Source organism: Salvia hispanica, chromosome 5 (genome assembly GCF_023119035.1).
Source record: "Salvia hispanica cultivar TCC Black 2014 chromosome 5, UniMelb_Shisp_WGS_1.0, whole genome shotgun sequence".
In the NCBI taxonomy this organism is placed as follows: Eukaryota; Viridiplantae; Streptophyta; class Magnoliopsida; order Lamiales; family Lamiaceae; genus Salvia; species Salvia hispanica.
In genome coordinates, this window is record NC_062969.1 from 23610061 (window position 1) to 23635243 (window position 25183).

The following is a 25183-nucleotide window of genomic DNA, read 5'->3' on the forward strand; positions in this document are numbered from 1 at the left end:
AATATGAATACTACTACCTCCGTCTACGAAAAATATAGTACTCCTTGTTTTTCCAAAAACTATTAAAATTTGGAACTAGTCATAAATAAAATGGAACTAACTGCATTATTGAAAAAAAAAAGCAGTATTCCACATGCATGACATGACCCAATATAAAGCGAAGAATCAAATCAAGAATCGAAAGTATATGAGATCCCATTTTGAAAGATTTTGAACGTGACAACTTGTGCTTTTACACCAAAAGGAGTTGGTGCCCACTTATTTTGAGTCATTTGGGCGTGTGTATCAACTCATAATAAAACATCTGAAATAATATTATGTAGGAGTATGTCATAAAACATTATCTGTTCGCAAATTTATATACACTTTTTTTTCATATACAAGTCAAACTCCATAATAGGAAATTAGGGGATTGATGTTTTATGAAATAATAAAGGATGACGTGGAACCCATTTTTAACACAAAGATTAACCAATCAGAAAAGCTATGACTGTATTTTTATCTGTACAACTTTATAGTTAGTGATGAATTAACAATATCGTTATCATACTTTTTGAAGAATTGAAGATAAGGTTGACTTACATCACTTGGGTTATTTGATTTTGGACATGCACACGCAATGTCTGTGTTGTGACATTTAAGAAACAACAAGTCTATGCAACCAAATTTTGTACAACCAAAAACTGGTTCATTTGAGAAAAAAAGTAATTTATTTATGCTTTTAATTAAAAAGTATAGACATACATATAATATAGGGAACGTGCATAATATTATGGTTTTTGTGTATAATTTCTTAAAAAATTTGAATCATAAAATGTAATTAATGCATACTTTAATTCAAATTTGAAAAATAATAGAGAAATAATTCAAATATAAAAATAAAAAATTGAAAATTAGGCCAAAGACTAATAAATTGTTTTTAATTTGTTAACTAACTATATTTATTATTTTAATTTATATTTAACACATCAAAATAGCTAATATAATCTTATTTTAGTTGTACAAAATTTGATTGTTTATCATTACTTTTTAAGAAATACTAACATACTAGTTTGAATACTATTGTGCTATTGTCTTTTTTATGTGCAATTGTACAGAGGTCATCACAGGATGTACAACAACATGACAAGAATATGAATTAATTATTACTTCAATTTGATGGTCAATTAGAATAGTTAGAAGAGATCATGAATTTTAATTTGTAGATGTTAGTCGTATTACAAAATTATTGTTCTTATTTTTAAAATGGAAAAAACTATTAGATTTAATTAATGTGATGTTGCAGCATGCAATTTTGATGTCTTTTTTTATTATGTGTTACTGTTTTTAATATTGTAACTTTATAATGTACGCTTACTTTGAGATCAAATTTAGAAACAGAGGAGTACTATATTTTTGTAGGGAAGCACATCTCATAATCTTTAGGCATTTGTACATCCAAAATGTGTTATCCTCATAAAATAATCTAAAGCCATTATTAGCAGAAGTTAAATCATCAGGTCTTCTACATAATTCAATAATTACAATATAATTGCGAAAAATCCGGGTGGTAGCTAGTTTTGAATGTCGTCCCTTACAGTCTGAGCCCAGGCTCCGTGTGCAGTCCTCTGGAATAGACGAGGCGCCTTTGACGGAAAAGCTTCTCTCCAATCAGGGTGTCTGATCAAGTAGTTCCACTTCCTGGACAACAAATCAGCAGTTACTTTTTCTGCAATTACTAATGCATTGTAGATACAAGTTTGTTTCAAATTCAACTAAATATTAATTCACCATCCAGGGTTTCTCAAATCATTTTTGGAGGCTTTAAGCTATTATACGCTACGTATTTACCTTCTTTCATTATCGACAAAATCAGGACCCTCAGCAGAGGGTGAAGAAGAACAAGAAAGTAGTATTTCTTCATCAGAAAGGTTTTGCAGGGCCAGGGCGATGTTTTTCTGTCGTATGCTCCTGGAAAAGACACTAAATTATTGATATGGACGGTAACATGACTTAATCTACACCAAAGTGCAGGCAAGACAATGAAGTTACCAAGCGCACGGAGCAATAACAAACTGGTCAGTGCTAGTGTCATATGTATCCAGCAGCTTGCCCCTCCAATTAGGATCCTCAAAAGATGCAGTCACTCGAATTCTACGGATAATATCATCAGGGCATCTTGAAGTTCCATCAAAGCTTGCAGGGCTGATGGATCCATTCGAGGTTTCCACCTGCCGATAACAATCTATCATTATACAAAAAAAAATAAAGAAAAGAAACAATGAATTATAACCAAAAAGATACTTTTAGGAAGTATTCAAAATGCACGATGAAATTATCCTACAAAGTTTTCTTTACGAACAATCATAAACAGATTTCTGAGAAAATAAGCTTCAGATAAACACATAGGCAAAATGATATAATTATAGATATTCAATAGCTGAGGCTAACCACAAATCCATGGAAAATGGGGTATCCAATCCCTTCAGAGTCCCATTTGGTGTTATGCCCAAGCACATGGAGAGTTTGGATCTGAAATTTCTCACTCCTATTCCTTAGAGCATCGACTATCTTAGCACACAAAGGATAGGAATAGCCTTCTGATTTGATTCGGCGTTTTGCATCAAGATATGATTGCTGCATTAAAGTTTCAAAAAACAATGTAACTAAATCAATAGTAAATAACACAAGAAGAAGGGGACAGTAAAAAACACAGGAAACATGGAAATGTGGCCATACTTGAGATGAGATGTCGTCGAAACCACCCACCAGATGCACCTGCCAAAGCATGACCTTGCAGAAGTTACACCTAGAGAATGACCGATAGTTCAAATATGAATCCGAAATGAGCACGAAAATGGCATACATCCAACGGAGCATCAGAATCCTCATGGTCGGCAACTAAAGATAGCATCTGATTTAGGCCACCATCAACAACTCTTGGGATATCCATATGAGCAACAGATATCCTGCAAATATCACAATTGCAGATGATATCCACAACAGTACTGGATATGCATATCAGAAACTGGCTTCATGTTAGCACTTACATTCCACTTTTGCTGTTTCTTATGGCAATACCTACACAAGTTGTTGCTTCGTCGGTACCAACTAACTTGAGACAAGGAAAAATTGTGAACAAAGATGTGAGAAGCAGATATCAAAGCAAATGAACAATTGGACAGGAAAATAGAAAGATTTCTGAAACTCTTTTAGGTACAAGAAGAGAGATATAATAACATGAACCAGGTATTCAAATTTGATAAATTTTATCAAGCGGAGGGCAGAAACACATTGACATCTAGATAAGCATCCCTCTCCCTCACTGATTTAGGATAGAAATGCTCTGTGCATTAAGAATACACAAGAACATATCACAACAATACTCTTTAAGCAAAAAGTAAAAATCAAATGGAAAGAAATTGTTCAACAAGTAAGTTATACTAATTCATAGAACAGAGTGGTAGAAATCTGAAGAGAATACTCCCAAAAGGATATAAAAAGTCAGTCCATCACAAAGAATTAACTACTTGATGTTAAAAATTTCTCTGACTCCTTCAAGCGAAGATCAAAGAATAATTATTGATATTAAGTTTTCTGCACAACAGTTCCCACTCAAGACTATTCGACTTTTGAAATTTCAGTCGCATGCATCAATAGCAAGAATCAACAGCAAAGGATAACGCATACAAAACACTATCGTATTTCAAATTTTAACCAGACCAATAAGAACGACATACATCCACAAGCGCTGGGTCAACAGTTGCAAATTCACTTTGGAAGAGGTAGACCCATTTACTGCTTTTTGAGCAAGAGTTTTCAGAAAGTGAGATCCTCTTCTCTTGCATAGATCTGAAGGACTCCGATGCAGACACCAAAAGAGGGTGCTCCATTAGAGCAACTAAAGTATCCATACCCTATTTATTGATTCAAAATATCAGAAACTAATAGTCAGCAAAGGTAGAAGTTAAAGTGTAGACAGACCAACAAATACAAGGACATTGTTCTAGAAAGAATATCAGAAGCAGGTTCATCTTTTACATTCGAGCATTCTTATGTATATAGTGTTAGACGTATAGTATAAAATAATCATTCAACAGCAATGCAAAATCCAACTAGTTAGGATTGTCAGAAATAGTAGCTAATTCTAGACATAAGATTACATAATACATACACATACTTCATTTCTCCCCAGCTTCCCAGTAAGCATAAGCTGAGTATCTACGATAAAAGATACGGGATCAAGGCACATTTAATGTAGTTACTTCATCATGAATATTGGCTAACATTTTCAAGATTGAGTTTCAGCAGGAACTTCAAATTTTCCTTGTACAACATCATCCTTTATTCACTCTGCAATCCAGCATTTCCATGACTATCAAATTCCACACCAGTCTAGATCCCCAACATAGGGTTCACAGTCACAGTTGTTTTTTTCAAAAGAAGAAAGATTCACAATCACAATCACAAAACGAAGACAAGCATCAATCTTCTTTCTCAGCTTCTCTTGCACATTAAATCAGAGATTCAGCAATTCAGAAACGACCCAAGTGCAGGAAAAACGTGGAAATGAAATTAAAATTCCCTTGCCATAAACAAAACAAACGCACCACATCTGACATCACGATTAAAAAAAGAGTCCATAACACAATGAAAAGACTGAGTTTTTATCAGACAAGGCATCAATTAAGACTGCGGAACTCATCTGCGGCTGAAAACTAGGAGAATCGAAACTTGTTTTCAGACTAGTTGGTTTGTGATTTTATATAAAAAGAAAAAGGAGGTGGAAAGGAGAGTGATGAAGACCTGGGATGAGTCCTCTGGAGCAAAAGGAACTCCGCCCACAACAATCATGGTGATTGTGTTGAAATGCGTTTGCGTTGAACAAGATTTTGAGTCAGGAAGAAGCTAATCATATACTACCTGATTTATGAATTAGAGAATATGTGCGCAACTTGTGTGTATAGTTAGAGCCGGGGAAAAATACTTAAATACTAAAATACTGGTCTTATCTTATCGAAAAAATATTAAAAATATCGAATTTTCGGTATACCGTGATTTTCGGTACGGTATGATACCTTACCGAAAGATTCCGTAAGGTAACGCTATGAATTTTCAAATACCGCGGTATACCGCTGCATACCGAAATTCGGTATATACCGTAAATTAAGGTATATACCGTAAACTAAGGTATATACCACAAAAATATAAACACAATTATATATAAAATATATTTCATATATTTTTAAATTATAAAATCTATTGTGAAATATAAATATAATTATGAATAAATTATACTCCTACTATTTAATTCATTTTTAAAATTATAAAATATAAATAATATTCTAAAAACTCTAATTTTCTATTTGAATTGATGTTGAAAGTCGGATTTACCACAAAGTAAGATATACCGAAAACTTTGGTAAGGTAAATGTATGACTTTTTCGTATACCGTATTTACGGTTAGGTATACGGTATGGTGGTTTCGGTAAGGTATACCGTACCTACCCACCCCTATGTATAGTAGTACTACTGCATACATGATGACCTGGGTTTCAACTTTTATAATCGAATACGTATTTGTTAGTATTTCCCATATTTAAATGTGTCTTTAAAAATAAAAATATTTGTATAATACTCTCTTCATATTTTATAAAAATATGAGCAATATTGATATGACACAAAAATTAAGGCAAAATTGATAAGCAAGAGATGATGAGAAAGTAGTTAAAGCAATAGTATTAGTTGATAGTGAGACTCTCATTATTATAAGTGTTTAATAGTGGTATAAGTTATAAATAAGTTGATGTATAAGAAAAATAAATTGAGATGACATTTCAAAAGTGTGATACAATATTTTTGTAAGATGAACGAAAATAAAAAATGCTCATATTTTTATAGGACGGATAGAGTACACTTTTTGGCCGGCTCAATCATAGCCGGAAACACTTGTTATGGGGAATCGCAAAACTTTTAAAATTGAATTTCAAAATTTACCAAAGTTAATAGTAAGAGCATCTCCAAGAGGAGAGGTAAATGGAGAGGTAAAGTTAGATAACTACCATATTTACTTTTTTTGCATAAACAATCATTCTCCAATGGGAGAGGTATTTGAGAAGGTATTATACCTTTTCTCATTTTGAAGAGGTATCTTTTACCTCTCCATCAATGGAGAAGTAAAATCTTATAATTACCATATTTGCCTACTTTTCATAAAAAATCATTCTCCAAGGAGGAAGGTATTTGAGATGGTATTACACTTTATATTTTTTAATGTATTTTGTAGTATTATTTTATTTTTAAAAAATCATTTACCTTCCTATATACCTTTTTTTCGTTGGAATGAGTTACTTTTTGAAAGGATATATTTCACATTTTGGGAAGGTAAATAGATGATATACCTCTTCCATTTATCTTTCCTTGTTGGAGATGTTCTAATAGTATTTCGACCAATACCCCCTTAAACAGATTGGATTAGGTGATGAAATTCATCAAACTACATCAATTCAATCATTGCATTGATTCTTGACCGAAGATGGTCATACCTTCAAACACCCCCGGAACAAATTGAGGTCCTTGTTTGACTTCGATTTACCAATTACATATTGACCAAATAAATTACTACTAGTACAAAACAATGTCCGAATCACTAGATGGTGAACATATGAAGACCTGCAACCATATCACATAATGGCCTCAATTTCATCAGCTTTCACCTAACATTCGAATAATCAGCTGCGCAACTATGGAAAATAAACGGTTGCATATTTCAACATAACAAACCGTGACAAATCAATAGTTGCATTCTGGAGCAGCCACCCTTCACTAGCCAAGCATTCAGATACGATAAGTGGCTTGAAAACATCATAGAAGGCCGGCATATATAATAAACACTTATCTATGCCTTTGGCTATTATTCAATAACAGCCCATCATTGTCGATGCCAAAATTTTTAAATAAGAGAGAAGCTAAAACTCAACATGAACACAATTTTTTACATGACTACATCTTAATGACAACTGTTAATGAACATATACGCACACTAGCACTATCCAATTAATGAAGGGGCAACCGACCTGCTATGGCTTTTGCCTAAACTACAATGAAACAAATGTTAGGAAGCTTAGCTGAATTATGGAATTGTACAACAAAATCCTAACGTCAAAGCTGGAACTTTACCATGTTGATGCATGACAGTTAGAAAAAGACCTTTGTCGCCAGCACTAGCGGGCAATTCACTATATCTCTTTTCTATCCATATCTCCAATAATTTCAATGATGTTTGTCATTCCCTATCCATTCCTTGTGCATGTGAAAAACGGCCACCCTCATCTGTAGGATATTAGGAAGAAGTAAGGAATGGCGTAGAGTATAATAAAGGTTAAAACCACAAACTATAACCCCAAAAGGCACACATGTACTGGCGAAGAGTATAAAGGTTAAAAACACAACATGCTGCAGAGAATGAATGACAAAATTCCAAACTATGTCACGAAAAAGAAATAAGCACGCAGCTTTTATTAAATCAAAATTAACAATTTACTTAACATACCACTTTCACCATCAGATAAATCACCGAGCCTTGCAATTGCCTCAGTAAGAGATTGTTCATGCTCCTGTTTTTTCAAAAGATTAGACTACAGCTTCTTACATACAGAAACAACTAAAATAACAAACAAAGTATCATTCTCAATTCTCAAACCTTGAGCACTTTCTTTGCCTTCTCTATCTCTACAGGGTCTGGATGATTAGAACTAAAAACTCTCTCTACCTGCCACAGTTTAATGCTAGTCAATAAACACAGACCACCATAACAGTGAGTATGAAGTAGACTCTAACTTTATACCTCCTTAATTAGAGTATCAGTGTGAAGCAACTGAATGTCATCTGGTCCCTTCTTTCCGATGCCATTCTGTGATGGTTGGAAGTCCTTCCTGGATTGACCTTTCACCATTGTCCGCCCTCTTCCAGCACCTGGAGCACTATCCCGTCCAAGATGTCTATTCGGTCCATGACCTGGTCCGCCATAACCACCATGATGAGAAATTCCAGGGTCTTCGCCTTCCCACTGTATGTCTTCTGGAGAAATCTGCAAAGATAATATCGATAATATATGACTCTCATTCCAGTGTGAAGTATCATCATCATCATCCTCCAACATGCAATCTTGGCAAGATTATCAAAGTCATGTTGCACATGCATACATTGGAACATGTCAGTAATAATACAAGTGTACATTACAATAGAAAACACAGATTGACAATGATACACAATCATCAGAAACCTTGTGGTACAGCAACAAAGGGCAACTGTGTTGCATTTGTTTCATGGAAAAATCAGTAAGAACTAAGAGCAGAAACCTATTACTGGCTTGATCAATAACTTGTATGAACACAATTCAAACTTGGCCTAGAGATGCAACAAATTGATGCATAATCAAAAGTGAAGATTCATGGAGAGTTTTTTTTCAACAAAATTCAGTTTTAAACAGTCTATCGAGTTAGGGGTGTTGAAGATGTTCAGCATTCTTTATTTGCTTCCAACATAAAGTAGAAAGTAGTCTTCAATTAAGCTTACTCAAAGCAAAAGTCTATGTAGCCATTTGATTCTTATCAAAGGTTTCAAAGGTAACTGTAGAAAATACATGTACCGTTATCATAGTATCAGGTATTAAATTTTCACACAAGACTTTTTTAAATCATCAACGCATGAAGCATCTCGCTCATGAAACCTATATAAAGGAGTATCTGGTTTCAGTTTAATGTGTTTCTACATTCTATCTCACAGGTTAAAACAAAGAATGCCAAAGGTATATTTAAAATAAATATAACTTTCAAACAAAATAGCAAAATGTTATATGAAAGAATACAAGGCATGTATCTACCTCAGTAAGGTCAACCCACTCTATTGTCTCATGAGTAGTACCTAGATCGTAAACAAGACAATGTCGTCCCTGAAGAAAGAGCATATGGAGACACATTGAGAATCAAATAAATGTTAAGGTAGTTCATATACCATTACGAGTTAGATATACCTCAATAGGATTATAATTAGTTATAACAGCTTCATAGAAGTTATTATCATCAGGCCATCTAGTTCTGACTTTCCTTCCGATCAACGAATCAAATGATGCTCCTTCTACAGGTTCAGTTGCAAGGCCACCAGCAATACGGTTACTAAATTGACCTCTTCCAGCTGGACCGGAAGGATACTGCATTTTCATTGAAGATGCACCAGGAGGCATCTGCAAAGTAGAACATGTTACAAACTAAATTAGGAAAAAAAAAAGATGTCTAACATTAGTAGTTTAACTGTGAAACATATAACTCACTGATTTATGCTTTTTGCCTTTCGCACCCATCATGGGTCCACGCTTTGCTGCTGATGAAGATGGCTGGTTAGCTGCACCCATTGATTGAGGGTGGAAAGAAGGAGTTGGCCCACCAAAGGACTGAGAAGGTATTGAGGAACCCATCTTCTGCTTCTTTCGAGAAGCTGAGATGGATGGACTAGGTACTGGTTCACGGCTTGCTTGAGTAGCATTGTGCACAGAAACACCTGACTGTCTCCATTCCCTGATGTTGTTTCCCAAATTTTGGATGGAAACATAAAAGTCATTTCATCAGATTAATTAACTCATACGTTCTATTACAGTAAGTAAACAAAACTCTTTCTCGCTTATAAAACCTTATTCTTCGAATTGTTTCATCTGCATTAACCCTGTTTAGAAGGTCCCTGTGCTCTTCATTTGATAATCTTAATTCTTTCCTAAGCTCAGTAATTAAACCTTCCTTCTCCTGAAATATAGATTTAAATGTCATTTAAACTGATCATAAGAATATATACTCCCTCCGTTCCACAGTAATAGAGGCGTTTCGTTTTGAGCTCTCGTTTTGAAAAAATGATAATAAATAGTTAAAGTGGAGAGAGAGTAAAGTAAGAGGGAGAATAATGTAGTGAAAAGTCTTACCTACAATATTCTCTCTATTACTTTACTCTTTCTCCACTTTAACTATTTATTATTATTTTTTCAAAATGAGTGCTCAAAACGAAATGCCTCTGTTACTGTGGAACGGAGGGAGTACCATTTTATCCACTGAAAAAATATATTTATAAGAATATAGGTTTACCCAAGAAATGGCATCAGCTTGAGCTTTAAAGGCTCTTAGAACTGAACTGTATGCTTCTTGCTCAAGCTGGTGAATTTTAGCTTCCATATCAGTCTCTTCATACATCCTGGTATATGGCATAGAACCAACAGCAGTAGGCCTTCCATTACCAGAAATGCGACCTCCTCTTGACATTCTATTTTGATGTGGTGGGGGGAAATCATCATCAGTTCCTGAAGAAACACCAAAATGAAAAGAAGAGAGGACATTCAGATCCCTCAAATCTCATTTCTAAGACTAAGTCCATAAAAATAGTACTCAGGCCCTTCGAATACTAATCATAACTGTTGCTCTTGATCTACCCCATTACTTAGGAATATAGAACTACAAGGTGAGGAATGAGATTGATGATTGATTGTGTGAATTCTCATAAAAAGGAAAGACAACACACTGATTCCATTATGAAAAGAAAAAAGAAATTTAATTTTCGCAGTCCATAGCCTAAGGATTGGTAAACTAAAAATTAATGATAAACAACTGGGATAGTCTGTCCGATTAATTGCAGATCACCCCCAATACAAATATTAAGTAAAGCCAGCATACCGATCACCAATTTTGAGTTAAAGGTGATACGATGATTCATGTCTCACGTCTTACTATATTTCAGCATCGATGATCCCACAGATGACTGGACAAACAAGGATCTGGAAACCTAGTTTTCTAAATCAATAATGGCATTTGCATCTGTGATTACATATCTCTGTACCGTACAAAACAAAAATATGTAATGAGCAAATAGTTCCGTTTAAAAACCTGTGCTTGAACCTAATTTTTCATAGACATAGGTAAACAAATAATAATTGGCTGACGTTACATTTAAGGATTTCAATTTGCATTGCACAAATGGCATTGTGGGATGCATATATAGATGGTAGCTCCTAGATAAATCAACGCTGCGTCATAAAACTATTCCTGGATGTGCATTTGGCTTGATAATGGACGGTGACATTTTGTTTCAAATGATGGCAACCAGTTACACTCTAAAATGGAAGAAACACGCCCCGAAAAGGATAGTGCAGATAGGGGCATTGACATTGAGGAAAATTGCCACTAGAACTATTAGAATTTGTGCCAAGATGCATAACAACACCCCATCATGTTCATAAATTACAATAACTGCTTGAGACTCTTCAAAAAATAAGTTCAGTACTCACACCGATACTTTTATCAAATATAAACTTGCTGACTGATATATCATCGCAATAAGGCCAAGTCCATCATGTAGCCAGTTAGACAAAACCAAAGCAAAAAGTGGGCTCAAAATGCTCCTTATGCAAAATGAGTAACATAATCGCCATTTTTGTTTCTGTACTGGCTTACACTTTCAAAATAAAGCATTGCCGAAGCTGAAGTAATAACCTCAGAATCAAAAATATTCAGACTATGCTGCAGTATATATGCATGAATAATCAGCAAGATACCCGATAAATCATTCTACTGTTTAGATGAATAGAAACCAAATGAAACATTCCCAAAATCCATTCTTTAAAGTAAAAATTCAAGAATAACCATTCCCAATGTGCAATTGTACGAGTTGACTAATCCCAGTCGAATTAAAAGATATCCACACAACAATGCACATAACTTCGCAAACCCTAACCCCAACTTGATTTACAAATCCCAATAAAACCAAAACTGATTCCCGATAAACACAGATAAAAACGGAAAGGTGAAAATTTCTACTCAATTACTCACCGCTACTGTCGTAAGGCCCATATTCATCCATAAGTAGCTTCTGGAGATCGAGGATTAGCAATTGGTTATAGCTATGAGCTACGAAACCCTAGAAGCAACTCCAATAATTGCAACCGCCGCGCAGAAAAATCTCGAGAATGTTGCTAATTCGGCGAGTTAAAGCAATAAGCGTATACGAGGGATCGAATTCGGGTGTACAATTAGCGAGCTTGAGAGTGAGTGAGTGCGTGTGTTGGGAGGGAGATGTACGCGGACGTCAAATAGGTTATTGTATTCAATAGAGAACAGGGTTTTGAAATCCGTTTCTGGAGTCGTTTCCCACGTGTGGTTTCAAGTACGAGAATCATGGAACTTTTTTTTCTTTTTACCTTTCATCTTTTATCATAACACTCATAACAATTAAATTAATAAAGAAAAAAAATTGCTACTTAAATCATAATTAAATTTTGGTTAATTGCATAATTATTGAAAGGAGTTAATTAAATCATAATTTTTATACATTTTTTATTGTCATGGTCGTCTACTATAGTCTAACTTACTACTATTATATCATTATCTATATGTACATCATTTACTATGCATGTCGGATGTATTTTATTAATTACTACTCCATATCATTATCATTTACTCGAATTTATTTTGCTCAGTTATTAAAACCAAGTACGAAACATGATTGAATATCTACCTTTCAATACATTCTACATTGTGAATGTTTAAGCATTTAAGATACATAGTGTGTAGGATTAATTGAAGAATAGATCCAAAAAGTAGTATTCAGATATAATCCTGTACAACGCATTCAAGGAATTGGCAAAATCAACATGTTGATGTTAGCCATTTCTCAATACTTTAATGATTTCTATAATGAAATCTAATTCTAAATTTGAATTAATTCAACCATAGCATTTATACTATAAGTGGAGATAAAATCATCAATTTCCATTCATGCTTTCTTCATTTGATGTAGAGGTTGAAATTCACCCATTGATGTTCGTCCTATCTTTGATTGGATCTTCCATAATTGATGTTATCCCATCTTTGACCTTTAATCTTTAATTTGATTCTTTTGATGGATAAAGAATTAATAACCTTAGATATAATATAGATCTAGAGTTGTGATCAATGTCGAACCAATTTTAAAGACCGAACTAGAGACCAAATCTGGGCCATTAGATCTAGTTTTTTTATGAGATGTGCTGCTGTGAAAATTTTTTCTGCTTCATTACTAGCCCATTTTACTTCATTGTATAGGTTTATTACTTCATTATGTACGTAATACCTTGAAACTACAACACGTTTTTACTTGCTTCCAGTAGGTTTTGAAATGATTCAACATATGCTTCATTCAAATTCATTGACGTGGGTTTTTGCTTGATTAACATTTAAATATGCAATTTATTCAAGTAAGTTTAATACTTCATTCAGAAACGTTATTACTTCATTGGATAAAATTTTACTTCATTCCAGTAGGACTTCAAATGCTTCTACGCATACTTCATTCCAATAATTTATTATATTATTCCATGTGTTTATTAAACCATATTAGCGCCATGGCGGTGGTGATAGATATTGTAGAGAGAAAGAACGGCACGCGACGGCAAAACCACATTTACGTACTGGAAATGAAGTAAAAACCTACTGAAATGAAGTAAAAACCTACTAGAATGAAGTAATATATTCTGGACGAAGTTAAATCTTCGTAACATGTAAGTATGACTTATTTACCTTCGGATGAATAAAAATAGACTGGTGATGAAGGAGAAAATAATTTATAAATTTGTGAATCTCATCCATAAAGAACTAGATCTAAAAACCCTAATTTGATAGGGTTCGGTGGTTCGGTCTTTAAGAGTGGGTTTGTGGATAATGAGACTCGAGATATATATATATATATATATATATATATATATATATATGGATGTGATCATATCATAACCCATAATTATGGTGATAACCTAATAACCCTCATTTTATGGACAAAAAATATCATTTTATGAAACAGAATATCATTTTATGGAATAAAAGTATCATTTTATGCATGCTGAAAAAATATCATTTTATCGTGTATAAATATCATTTTTAATAAAAATGATACTTTTGACCCATAAAATGATAGGGTTATTAGGTTATCACATAAATATGAGTTATGATATGATCGCACCCCTATATATATAAGGATGTGATCATATATATATATGGACCGAGAGTAACCTTATATATACATGTGTGTATGTGAATGCCTTAATCACATACATGTAATTGCCGTGAGATTCTTATAACATGCAACTACTTTAAACATGTATTCTCACAAATGTATATATACACCTTATATGTGTAACTACTATTATTTTCCATGCATGAGAACACATACTCATACAAGTCTCAGTTCCCTCTTTTTTTTTATTGTGAATGCAATTACCCCTTTATATAGGAAATATATGGTTGTTCATGAATTGACGCGTCTGTTCAAGTTTTATAACTACATGGTAGTTATTAAACTTCTTTTTATTATGTCCAATTCAACCGCCACTTATTTCCTTTAAGGTAAACACACGGCACACACATAAATATATACACATATATTTATTTCATATATTATTAAATAATAAGGTAAGAGAGGAGGGTTATCAATACACCCGATTCTAATTCTTTAATCAAAACCGATCCATCAAGGTATCGTCTTTAATTTTAGAACCTCTTTTAATTTAATATTGTGAAGTTAAACTTTAATATTAAACCAATTGATACATAGGTCACATAAGAATATAAATATTATTGACTTACTTAAATTTTACTGCTCGGCTTCAAAAGAGACTTTATTTTATAAAAAAAATTGATTTATCTGTTATATTTCATTTTTATACGTATTTAGTTTAATGGTAATAGTGTAATTGATATGACTTTTACTACCATATGCATATGCTATACTCGAACGTAGCATTATGTCTATGTACAAACATCATTTACATTGCATGTCGGAATGTATTCTGTAATTATATTCTTATCATTTTCTTATTACTACCAAGTACAAAACATGTTTAATGTCTGTTATTCCCTTTCACAGCATCTTTTTATTTTATTCAATTCAATATTAATGATAGGTGGGAACTACATAGAAAAATCATTGGATAATGTAATATGGATTTTTACGGCAACTTGTAAAATGTAATGTCATTGGAGGTCTCTTAAAGATGTTTTAAGTTTTAACCCCGGTCCAGCGAGAGTTGCTGTCAATAATGTAAATAATTATTTTTACATTTTATATGCAGGCGTCGAAACAAATTTTCTCGGATGATTTTTTCGGAGTATATGGTTGACAAGAAGAGATCTTTGTCGTCTGCACAACACAATTCTCATTTCTCACAGTTAAATAAAGCGAGGCACACTTGAATACTTTAATCAAGCACCAACTAAAATCGACATAGCAAAACCAAAACTTCCAAGAGATCAAAGCAGAGTGCAAACACCACTCGCTGAATAAATTGAAGGCAACCATGGAAGATGCATAAGTGTCAGGATCATATATTACAAAACAAAATATTCAACACCAGCAACACAACTGCTCTTTTTCCTTGTCTGTATCACTTTCTTGACATATCAATTTCACTTGTGATATCTCATCTTAATTAACTAGAAACCAGCCCATCCAGCAGGCTGGGAATCAAACTTACTGTCTTTGCTCTTCGATTCACCAAATCGCTGAGAATTATTTAATTCACCAACAGGCACATTAACCTTATTAGAGCTAGCAGCAGCTGGAACCCCCACCTTGAAACTATCAGTTCCAAATCCCCAAGAATTTGAACCTGAATTCAGTTCACCTCCTGCCTGCTTGTTCTGCTGACCGTTTCTCGTTCTAACAGACTTTGAAGTATTATATGTTGCTGCGGCCTGTGGTTTGGGAGCCTCTGCAAAGGCCTGCCACTGCTTAGAATCTGGGCTAGGAGAACTCCGATCAAAGAAACCCTCCTGAAGCTCCCAGACTGTACCTTCTATCTTCTCATTCTACTCAAATGAAGAACATGTAAGAGTAAGGCGCTGAAATTCAAACATGAAAGATCATTCAAGACCAACAAAAAAATACCTGTGGAGTGGTAGATGATTGGCCTCCAGGAGAACTTAGGTTTCTCGAGGAATCCGAACTATGTGATGGAGTTCTTGCAGCTAGAGCATGCTTGAGGTCTTGTATCTCTTGTCGCTGTGACTTACAAATTGCCGAGAGCTTTTCATATTTAGAGGTCACTTCTGTTTTCTCTGCACTCACATTCGCAAGCTGCTCCTTCAGCTTTTCAACCTCAGCCTCTAACATGTCTTCTCTCTCTGGTTTCCGATGGTTATTGTTTGGACTTTGTTTACTAACGTCGAATTCAGCCACAAAAGTATTAAACGCATCATTTTGAAAGGAAGGTGTAACTTCAGCTTTGGATGGTTTTAATCTTTCAGAATTATGGTTCAAACTATCAGGAAACAGATTTAAGTCCGCAGATGGGTAATCACCAGGCCTATTGACTGATTCTCCCTGCACATTCTTCTGAAGAGGAGAACGAAAACTTTGCTCTTTTTGTGGAGTTACACGAGAGGCAAGATGCTCATCAGGACGGACCTTCTCTTTTCCAGATGATCTACGGTCAGTTAAGTCTTCATCATACTTTGGCTTGGTCTTTTCGTCTGTGGCTTCTGAATCTTTTGCATGCAGAGTGGCCCAGAAAGAACCCAAAGGTCCATCATTTTCACCAATTCTAGAATTAGCTGGAGCTGACGACACATTTCGGGGTGCTTCAGATGATGGGGGAGGAGGAGGACTCCTCCTAGGCATTGGACTAGACTTGTTTACAGGCTTGTTTACAGGCTTTGTCGTGCCTGAAGATGTAGGATAATACAATTAAACCCTAAAATCCAAAGAACCACTAGCAGAACATTAAAACAAATTTTGAAATTTCAGAACTATGCACCTCTATACATGTTGATCAGATTCATTCTGGAGTCAACTAACAGATTGATAGGTGTACACCATCACAGTTCTTGTTTATATTTTTACTAAATTACCAAACACTAAATTCTGTACACTTACCTGTGAAGGTATCAGTACTGTTCTGTAGCATTTCCGGAGGCGTATCAGGTAATGATTTCTGCAGTTCATCTGGTAAAAGATCATTCACACGAAACCACACCTGCAAAAAAGCAAGCAGATAACGTTATCAGTAATAATACATGCGACTGCAGCCCTCATGATTGGCACGGGCACAAAATCTACAACTAACCTAGGTTCATGGGGATGAATGGCTAATCAAGCAAAATGCTTGCCTGCGTGATATCTGGTCTGTCGTCAGGGGAAGATTGAAGCATGTCCCTGATAAGGTCTATCAGCAATGTATTGTACTTGGGTTGATCTGGGATGCGATAGTTCCCATTCAGAATTTGGAGCTTTGATTCACCATCAAATGCTAACTTCAAGTAACATATGCGGAAAAGGAGACACCCAAGTGCCTACAGAAAACAAAAGCTCCATTACTCCATATCAAGCACTTACCGAGTTCGTGAAGATATGTTCCCAAGTTCCTAACTAATTATTTTGCTGGGTCTAAATCATGTAATTCGGAATTCGTCAACTTACCCATATATCAACCTTCTCGTTTATAAGTTCTCTCCGAAACAGATCCCACATCTAAGCCAATCAATGAGGGAGAAGAATCAATAGTTATACCATAGAGAAGTACAAGAATAAGATCGTGACAGAAGGTCCTCCATCTACCTCGGGGGCTCGATATGCAGGTGTTGTGTGTTTCCTTATATTGTCTTCCTCAATTCCCATTTCTTCAGGTTTCTCAAAGCGCTTATGGTTGGTAGAAGTGCTACCGAAATCACACAACTTCCACAGGCCATCAGGCCCCAGCAAAAGATTCTCAGCCTTCAAATCTCTATATGACGCAACTCATAATTATTAGCAATCCAAATTACAGAAATCCTTAAACCTCTTCAGCAACGAAGAACAAAAACAATTATATGTCAAATTGTCAATAAATAATCAGATAATGAAGCATCATATCAAAATTTTGAAAGATTTTCCTAAAACCAAGGAGGTCATAGCAATACACGATTTAAGCATATTCTTCATAATAACCCTTTCTCAATGCCAACACTAACTATCTTAAAATCCTTATCATATTTTAACATAAATATCTTCTATCTCATCCTCCCTAACTTAATGGGCCTCAAGGCACCAACTCACAGTCTCACATGAAAAAAATGAGCCAGCAGAAATAAACAGAAAGATATGTGAATATTGGAAGAAAATCTAAAGAGTCGTCTTCCAGAATATACGGTAGATCCCTCTGCATACAAAAAAGTGAAACAGCAATTACCGGTGAGCAATAGGTGGAGTCTGGCAATGCATTGCAAAGACAGCACTGCATATATCCCTGAAAATTGTTAGGACCTGTTTCTCCTCAAAGTATCCTGCTCCTCTGCTCTCCAGCACATTAACAAGGGACTTCTCACAATATTCCATGAGAAGTAAAGCTTCTTTAGTGCGGCCCATATCAAAGACAGCATGAGCGAGAAGAGTAACAACATTGGGGTGGCCTGTGAGTGTTTTCATAACTGAAATTTCCTTTGTCACTAGCTCCTGGGACTCTTCATCATTACATATGATGTGTTTTAATGCATACTGTTTGAAGCCATTTACTGCATCTCGAGCTAAATAAACACAGGAGAATCCACCCTCCGCAATTAGATTGCGAACCTGAACTTTGAGATTGCCTATGTCAATAACACGGCCTTCAAGCCCAGTTTGTTCTTTGTGTGCAAATGGTTTGAATCTCCACATGGCTCCTTATGATTCTTTACAAAAATTAACAGCTGCAAAGGGATATCATTATTATGAATGGGGAAATTCAGTAAAAAATCAACTCGCATTAAATATTAATTGCAGGGTAGGCACATATTTATAAGGAAAATGAGATTTCAAATACAATCTTTAGAAAAATCAGAACTTCCAGGTTGTTTTCGGAACTTAGTACTAGGAATTTCACCTCCACCTTGACCTTCACCAACCCACACATTTAAAATAATCGAGTTCAACAAACTGGACTTGAGAAAAGGAATGCCACATCAACAGAAAGGCATACACGCATATCTTAAGAACCTGATGACTCTTTCTTAACATAACGGTTCACTACACAAGGCCATCACCAATGATAAGATTCCCTAAAGTATAAATCAAATCAACATATACAAATACAACCACATCTGTGGCAGCAACGAGCATAACATGATTGCAAGCATTTGCCAAAAGCACATAAGGAATCCTCCTGACCAACAAGGCAAACCAACACATTCTGTATAAACACACAAATACATTCACTTTCCTATATTTGCAGATCTAAACATACACCCAGTTACAGAAAATATTATCTATGGATCCGCACAAATCTATACCAGCCCAAGTAGATTCTACCACCAAAACTAAACCTTGGATTCCGCAACAGGCCAAAAACTGAGAGATACATATAGCTTCCGATTCAATAATTTCCTATCTAGTCCGGCGATGAAGTTACAAACACAGTTACGCTTAGTGGGGAAAAAGAGCTACGGAGCGAGATTTCAGCTACATAGCTGCTGATTAATTTAGTACCAGGTAAAAATTGCAGTAAAAAAACACTAAACGAATAAATCCACAAGATCTAGAACGGAAATCAACTGATCACGAATAGCAGCTATACACCATTTTTTTCTTTGCTGGAAATCGTAACATCGCGATATACCTTAGCAGAGACAATTCGATCTGAAACAGTCCGATTAATTGGATGCGATGCAATCGGGGGAATGTGATTTGAGAATTCAATCAATGAATTGAGAGGTGCTATTTGTGAGTGCAGAGTGAATAGGGCGAAGATGTATACAATTTTTGTACGTATATACTATAACGTGGGGTGAAAGCGTTTACTGGTTTGTTCTTCGCTTTCGGCTGCTCCCTTTAAGCACAAATTCTTTTTACTGTTTGCTTGTTGATAAAAAAAGTTTAATCCCCAAATTAATTTTTAAAATGAGATAAATGGTAAGTACATTTTAAAATTGTTCATTAGTTTTTCTCTCTATTTAAGTAAAGAATGTATACAACTTTGAAATGACAAAACATAATGAAAAATCTTTATATTAGTACTCCCTCCGTCCCGCTTAAGATGACACGTTTTCCTTTTTAGTTTGTCCCAACTAAGACGACACATTTTCTTTTTTGGTAACTTTATCTCTCCAATACACTCAATCACTTTTTCTAACACCTATTAAATATTCATCTTTTTTTATCTCTCTACTTTAATACTTACATCCACCTTCTCTCTCCAATTAAACACTTTAACCAATAACTCATAAAATCTCGTGCCGGCTAAGCAATGTGTCATCTTAGCCAGAACAAAGGGAGTAATAAATATTAGTATGTCATTTAGCAAAATCAAGAAAGTGAATCACATAATTAACTGTCATTAGGAAGAAAGTGAACTCTATGATACACCCTCCTCCGTTCTTGAAAATATGTCATCTATTTCCATTTTCGTCATTTTCTTAAAATCTGTCATCTTTTACTTTTATCATTTTTGGTAATGGACCACACGTTCCACTACTCATTCTCACTCATATTTTATTATAAATCTAATATAGGAGTATAAAAATAGGACTTACATGCCACTAACTTTTTTTAATTCATTTTTTATTATATTTTTTAAAATTTGTACAGAGTAAAATTGTGACAAATTATTAAGGACGGAGAGGTAGAAAATATGAATGTAGTATAAATTGTACAGTATGATATACCAAAAGAAAAAAAAATTGTACAGCATAAGGCTTTCGAAACAAAAATGAAAGTAAGAGGTCTTAGGATGGGATATGTCAGGTGTAAATGATAATTAAAAATTTGATTTATGCATAATTAATCACCATTTCATTTGACTTCCCCAATTAGACTTAATTAATATGTTTCCTTTTGTATCATGTTAGTCACACACACGTTTACACTACAATCTTAATCTTTTAAATCGAAAAAAGAAATACTCCTAATGTTTAGTCCTTTGAATAATCATGTTAAACAGAAATGAGACAGGCCTTGGATAGACGCATGAATTATTACATTTTGTTTCAAAAGTAGAGAAGGTGGGCTGCGTATGAATTATCTGGCATTAGTTTGAGATATTTGTAAATGTTCCATTGCTTTTATCGAATCTTGAATTTGGATCGTTATAATATAATTATATCAATTGCTGGATTTTGTTTCTAAATAAGAGATGGGTGGCTGCATACAAATTTTCACATTGCAGTTTGATATCTACATACATAGATGATAAATTTTGTGTCACTTGAAGAGAATTTATAGATTCATTAGTTGCTACCATGTCAACATGAGAAACTTAAGTTAATTCAAATTCCACACTGAAAAGAAAAATAAAGAAAATATAAGCAAATTTAGTATGGAAATAATTATAATAATCAAATAATGGTGGAGTTATTGTTCATAAAGATCAAATAGAAAAAAGCATAGACCTCACCAATTATTTTCAAGAATAGTGAGAGATGTAACAGAGGTCAACTAGTTTTTTTCCTTAGCAAATAAGTAAAATCACATCATAAAATTTTCCCATTGTTCTGAGTGATTTATTTCACCTAATTGATACATTCATATATCTACCACTATTTATAAGTTAGCAAAAACACGGTAGGATAAATTGTTCATATTTTTGTTATTTTTATGTTATACTATTAAAATTATGAACCATTTATACTTATATATGGAGTATTATACAGTATGCATTTGTAGAGAGAGAGCTGATATACTGCATTATATTTGTGAGCAACTTTGGTGAGTAATTAGAGTGGCACAAACGTGTGTTTTCTTTGAAAGAATACTGAAAACAAAAGTAAATCAAAGTAGTACTTTTTCTTATTTTTCCGAATAAAGTCTATGAATCGTAAATTGAGGACTCTAATTAGTCAACATATCTACAATATTGTTGAAGCATTCACGTGCCCCAAAAACCCAACCTCAACCTTATTTTTTAAACTGTCATGTTAGCTTTTTTCATTTCAGCCCAACACTCAGCGATACAATCTGCCCCAATTTCACTTCTCATTCTTTGCATGGTTTTAGTAATTTAAATAATTGAAAGTTAATTGAAAGCTACATTCATTGCGAAAATAAAAAAATGAGTGTATAAATTTGGGTGTGAAAATGATAGAAATGGATGTATTTATAGATGGAATTGAAGTGTTTAAAATGATGAAATAGATAAAAAAGAAAAAGAAAAAAGAAGCTGCGCGGCGGTGGCTGCAATTGAGGACTACCAGCGGCCGGCAATTCAGCTGCGAGGGGGTGGGTAGTCGGGCGGCCGTGAGGTTCCGGGGAGATGCAGAATGCTCTAGCCTCTAAACATGTATCCAATGGAATGAATTTTTGAAAATTATGGAAATAACATATTTTGTTCATAAAGAAAGACTATGAATTTAATTTCGTAAGGTTATTTCTACATTGCGAATGATATTTGCTGAAATAAATTATAAACTGGTAACAAACCACAAAAACAAAAATGATCTAAGAGAGTTCTACTAAATAAAACATGCTTCTTTATGAAGGATCCAACAGCTCGCAACGTGTGAATTAGAAATATACATAAAACATACACATATACAGAATGCATGGAAATATCTAGGCCTAAAATCTATAGGCAGCTATAATTTTTTAAATCTATTAACATTGTTGTTAAATTTCCCAAAATTATTCCTATAAATCAATGTTTAATAATATTAATTATTTTACAATAACAAAACCTATAATTAGTTTTAAATACTATATGGTGTACACTTATTCCTGGACTGTTTCTCTAGACTCTACTTCTTTAGATAGCTCAACTTATTTCCTGATGAAATGATCAAGATTATATATATTATCTCCGTCCCTGAAAATTTATCTCATTTTTCCATTTTCGTTTGTTCCCCAAAATTTGTCCCATTTCATTTTTACCACCATTTTTGGTAGTGGACCTCATATTTCACTAACTCATTCTTACTCACATTTTATTATAAAACTAATATATAAAAGTAGGACTCATAATCCACTAACTTTTTCAACTCACTTTCCATTACATTTCTTAAAACCCGTGTCAGGTAAAAGTGGAACAAATTTTGGGGGACGGAGATAGTAATTAACAAGGCAAAAGGCTAAGTACTAGAGTACTATGGAGTAATACATTACTGATTTAATGAATTACTGTCGATATGTTTTACTGCTAATGATCTATAAATGAATTGATATTGATTTGACAACTATTATTGTATGAAGATTAATACAGAAAAATCGACATGAAAAATATGACGATGTAGTCCATATTCAGGAGTACAATTTACTCTCAATTACTGAATTACAGCTGTTGGTTGGCGTGCCATTATTATTAAGTCAACTATCTCTCTTGAAAAAGTGAGGTCTTCTGTTACTGTATTTCCTTTTTTAGTAAGTGAGGTGAGAAGTGTATGTGTTGAATCAATGGTGGATCCAGAGAAGAAGAAGAGCTTCGTCAGAATTAGTGGTAAGATCCCTTTGATCTTATCGATCTATGAAGTGAATATTAATCAAGTACTCCTACTATTTAATTAGTCCTCCTTTGGGATAGCAGCGGGGATGATGTGTTCGATCTTGTGCTGTGTAAGTGCAGCTTTGGTGGAGAGAAAGAGGCTTAACATTGTGATGTTAAACCAGATGAAGATGAGTATGTATTGCCTGGTTTTCCAGTTTGTTTTATTAGGAGGGATTGAATCCTTTTTGGATAAGAGTGTGAGTGCATACTACAAAACGATCAGTCGTCCGTATCAGTGCAAAAATACGTCGAAACCGGTTTGGGATACATGTGCAGTTGAGTTTGTTGTGGGGAAGATAATTGAGAGAGGAGGCAAGTCAAACTGGATTCAACATAGCTAGAACCAGAGTCGTCTGGACCGGTACTACTGGTTGCTGGCGGGTTTGAGTTTGCTGAATATGGTGCTGTTCGTGTTTGTGGCCTCGTGTTATAGAGACAAGAACCCAAAAGAAGATATGGCAGGCAGGGAAGCGCATGATGCGGGTGCCGCCTGATTACATGGATGTATGTAATGAAGGATGATCATTTTATTGTTGTACTCTATACAGTAGATGTATCACCAAATGTATTAGATGCTCTTTTCCAATCATAATGTCGTGTTCTTGCTTTTGTTAAGACTTGGATCGGTATAAACAACTCCTATGTTGTTTCTTAGCAGCAGTGCTCATATGTATAAGGATATTGTTCTTGAACTTTCAGTCACCATATTTTTCTGTTTAAGTCTACATTTACATTTACAATAGCTAAAGTTTGCAAAAAGAAAGAAAATATAGCATATTTAATTAGTTTGGCATTTAATTTAGTCCTACTATATATACCCAAACATACGGTCATACGGAGCTTACAAAAGTTCGGAATGGAATTAATTAAAAATTAAAAATATTGGTTAGAATGTGAAATCTGGTCCCAGCGGGGCTCGAACCCGCGACCTTCGGCTCATAAGACCAACGCTCTAACCAACTGAGCTACGGGACCATTGATATTTATGCGTTATGCATACTAATTTTGCCTATAAAAATACGTGATGTTCTGCTGCAGTTTAAATTCGATTTTTGATTATACGAGTCAAACGACGAGATTAAGTCTACTAAGGTCATCTTCAATTATTTACCCCAAATTCAAACTCATTTTTGAGTATATATAATATCACACTAAAAAATAATTTCACTCCAACCATTTACATCAAATTTAAGATTTACATCATTTATGGGATTTTATCTCACAAAACTTTTGCAGTAACACCAAATATGATGTTATTCCTATTACTAAGAATAGGATTCATTTGTCTGAAAACATGTCAGGATTCTTAAATTATTTTCATTCATTCAAATAATCTTTTAAATTGAAAAAAATATACAAGATTGTAAAATAATGTATAAACATTAGATTGAGCATTAGCAGAATCATGAATGTTCATAGATATACTACAAGTAGATTAACTCAGGCATCACCTCTAACAATTGCATTATTCGATGAAAACAATTACTCCTATGAAATTACAAAATTGACGCAGTTAAGAAATAGGAGAAGAAAACAATGATGTTTCCCCAAAATTACAAAATTGATGCAGTTAGAAATTGAGAACAGTTTTCTGTCCTGTGATCTAAATTGATGCAGTTACAAAAATGGTGTTTTCACCGCCAACCCAATAGGCGTAAAATGGATTAACAAATGTTTACATCTTAGATAGAGAACGTATTCATGTTTGATTGGCGGGAAAGTAAA

At 34.2% G+C, this 25183-nt stretch overlaps 3 protein-coding genes, 1 long non-coding RNA gene and 1 other non-coding gene across 9 annotated transcripts; 1 reads left to right on the plus strand and 4 right to left on the minus strand.

The window, feature by feature from the left end:
* Positions 1 to 1447: 1447 nt before the first annotated feature.
* Positions 1448 to 4920, minus strand: LOC125187542 (protein N-terminal asparagine amidohydrolase-like). Of its 3 annotated transcripts, none has more exons than XM_048084152.1 (9): positions 4786 to 4920; positions 3720 to 3896; positions 3030 to 3094; positions 2846 to 2948; positions 2719 to 2757; positions 2431 to 2616; positions 2032 to 2210; positions 1831 to 1950; positions 1448 to 1680 (listed from the first exon to the last, which is right to left on the minus strand). In XM_048084152.1, exons 1-9 carry the CDS (start codon positions 4831 to 4833, stop codon positions 1554 to 1556), a joined length of 1044 nt encoding a protein of 347 aa, XP_047940109.1. In that variant the 5' UTR covers positions 4834 to 4920; the 3' UTR covers positions 1448 to 1553. The 3 variants fall into 3 exon arrangements, with proteins under 3 accessions (XP_047940109.1, XP_047940110.1, XP_047940108.1); XM_048084153.1 differs by lacking the exon at positions 4786 to 4920 and adding an exon at positions 4590 to 4705; XM_048084151.1 differs by lacking the exon at positions 4786 to 4920 and adding an exon at positions 4160 to 4493.
* A 1546-nt stretch (positions 4921 to 6466) lies between these two features.
* LOC125190842 (protein EMSY-LIKE 3-like) lies at positions 6467 to 12095 on the minus strand. Of its 3 annotated transcripts, none has more exons than XR_007170973.1 (11): positions 11844 to 12095; positions 10110 to 10321; positions 9667 to 9776; positions 9311 to 9554; positions 9014 to 9223; positions 8864 to 8932; positions 7826 to 8068; positions 7682 to 7750; positions 7532 to 7595; positions 7159 to 7311; positions 6467 to 6651 (listed from the first exon to the last, which is right to left on the minus strand). XR_007170973.1 is itself a non-coding variant. In XM_048088249.1 (10 exons), exons 1-10 carry the CDS (start codon positions 11872 to 11874, stop codon positions 7265 to 7267), a joined length of 1299 nt encoding a protein of 432 aa, XP_047944206.1. In that variant the 5' UTR covers positions 11875 to 12095; the 3' UTR covers positions 6862 to 7264. The 3 variants fall into 3 exon arrangements, 1 of the variants encoding a protein (XP_047944206.1); XR_007170972.1 differs by lacking the exon at positions 6467 to 6651 and adding an exon at positions 6862 to 7071; XM_048088249.1 differs by lacking the exon at positions 6467 to 6651 and having other exon boundaries at positions 6862 to 7311.
* Positions 12096 to 15287: 3192 nt separating this feature from the next.
* Positions 15288 to 19773, minus strand: LOC125190400 (probable serine/threonine-protein kinase DDB_G0276461). The gene is made up of 8 exons (XM_048087709.1): positions 19607 to 19773; positions 18206 to 18701; positions 17596 to 17761; positions 17458 to 17508; positions 17148 to 17330; positions 16915 to 17014; positions 15928 to 16703; positions 15288 to 15848 (listed from the first exon to the last, which is right to left on the minus strand). Exons 2-8 carry the CDS (start codon positions 18667 to 18669, stop codon positions 15474 to 15476), a joined length of 2115 nt encoding a protein of 704 aa, XP_047943666.1. The 5' UTR covers positions 18670 to 18701; positions 19607 to 19773; the 3' UTR covers positions 15288 to 15473.
* A 3553-nt stretch (positions 19774 to 23326) lies between these two features.
* LOC125186434 lies at positions 23327 to 24178 on the plus strand. The gene is made up of 2 exons (XR_007170446.1): positions 23327 to 23410; positions 23498 to 24178. It is a non-coding gene; the product is annotated as an uncharacterized LOC125186434 (long non-coding RNA).
* A 181-nt stretch (positions 24179 to 24359) lies between these two features.
* On the minus strand, positions 24360 to 24433 carry TRNAI-UAU. The gene has a single exon. It is a non-coding gene; the product is annotated as a tRNA-Ile (tRNA).
* Positions 24434 to 25183: the final 750 nt, after the last annotated feature.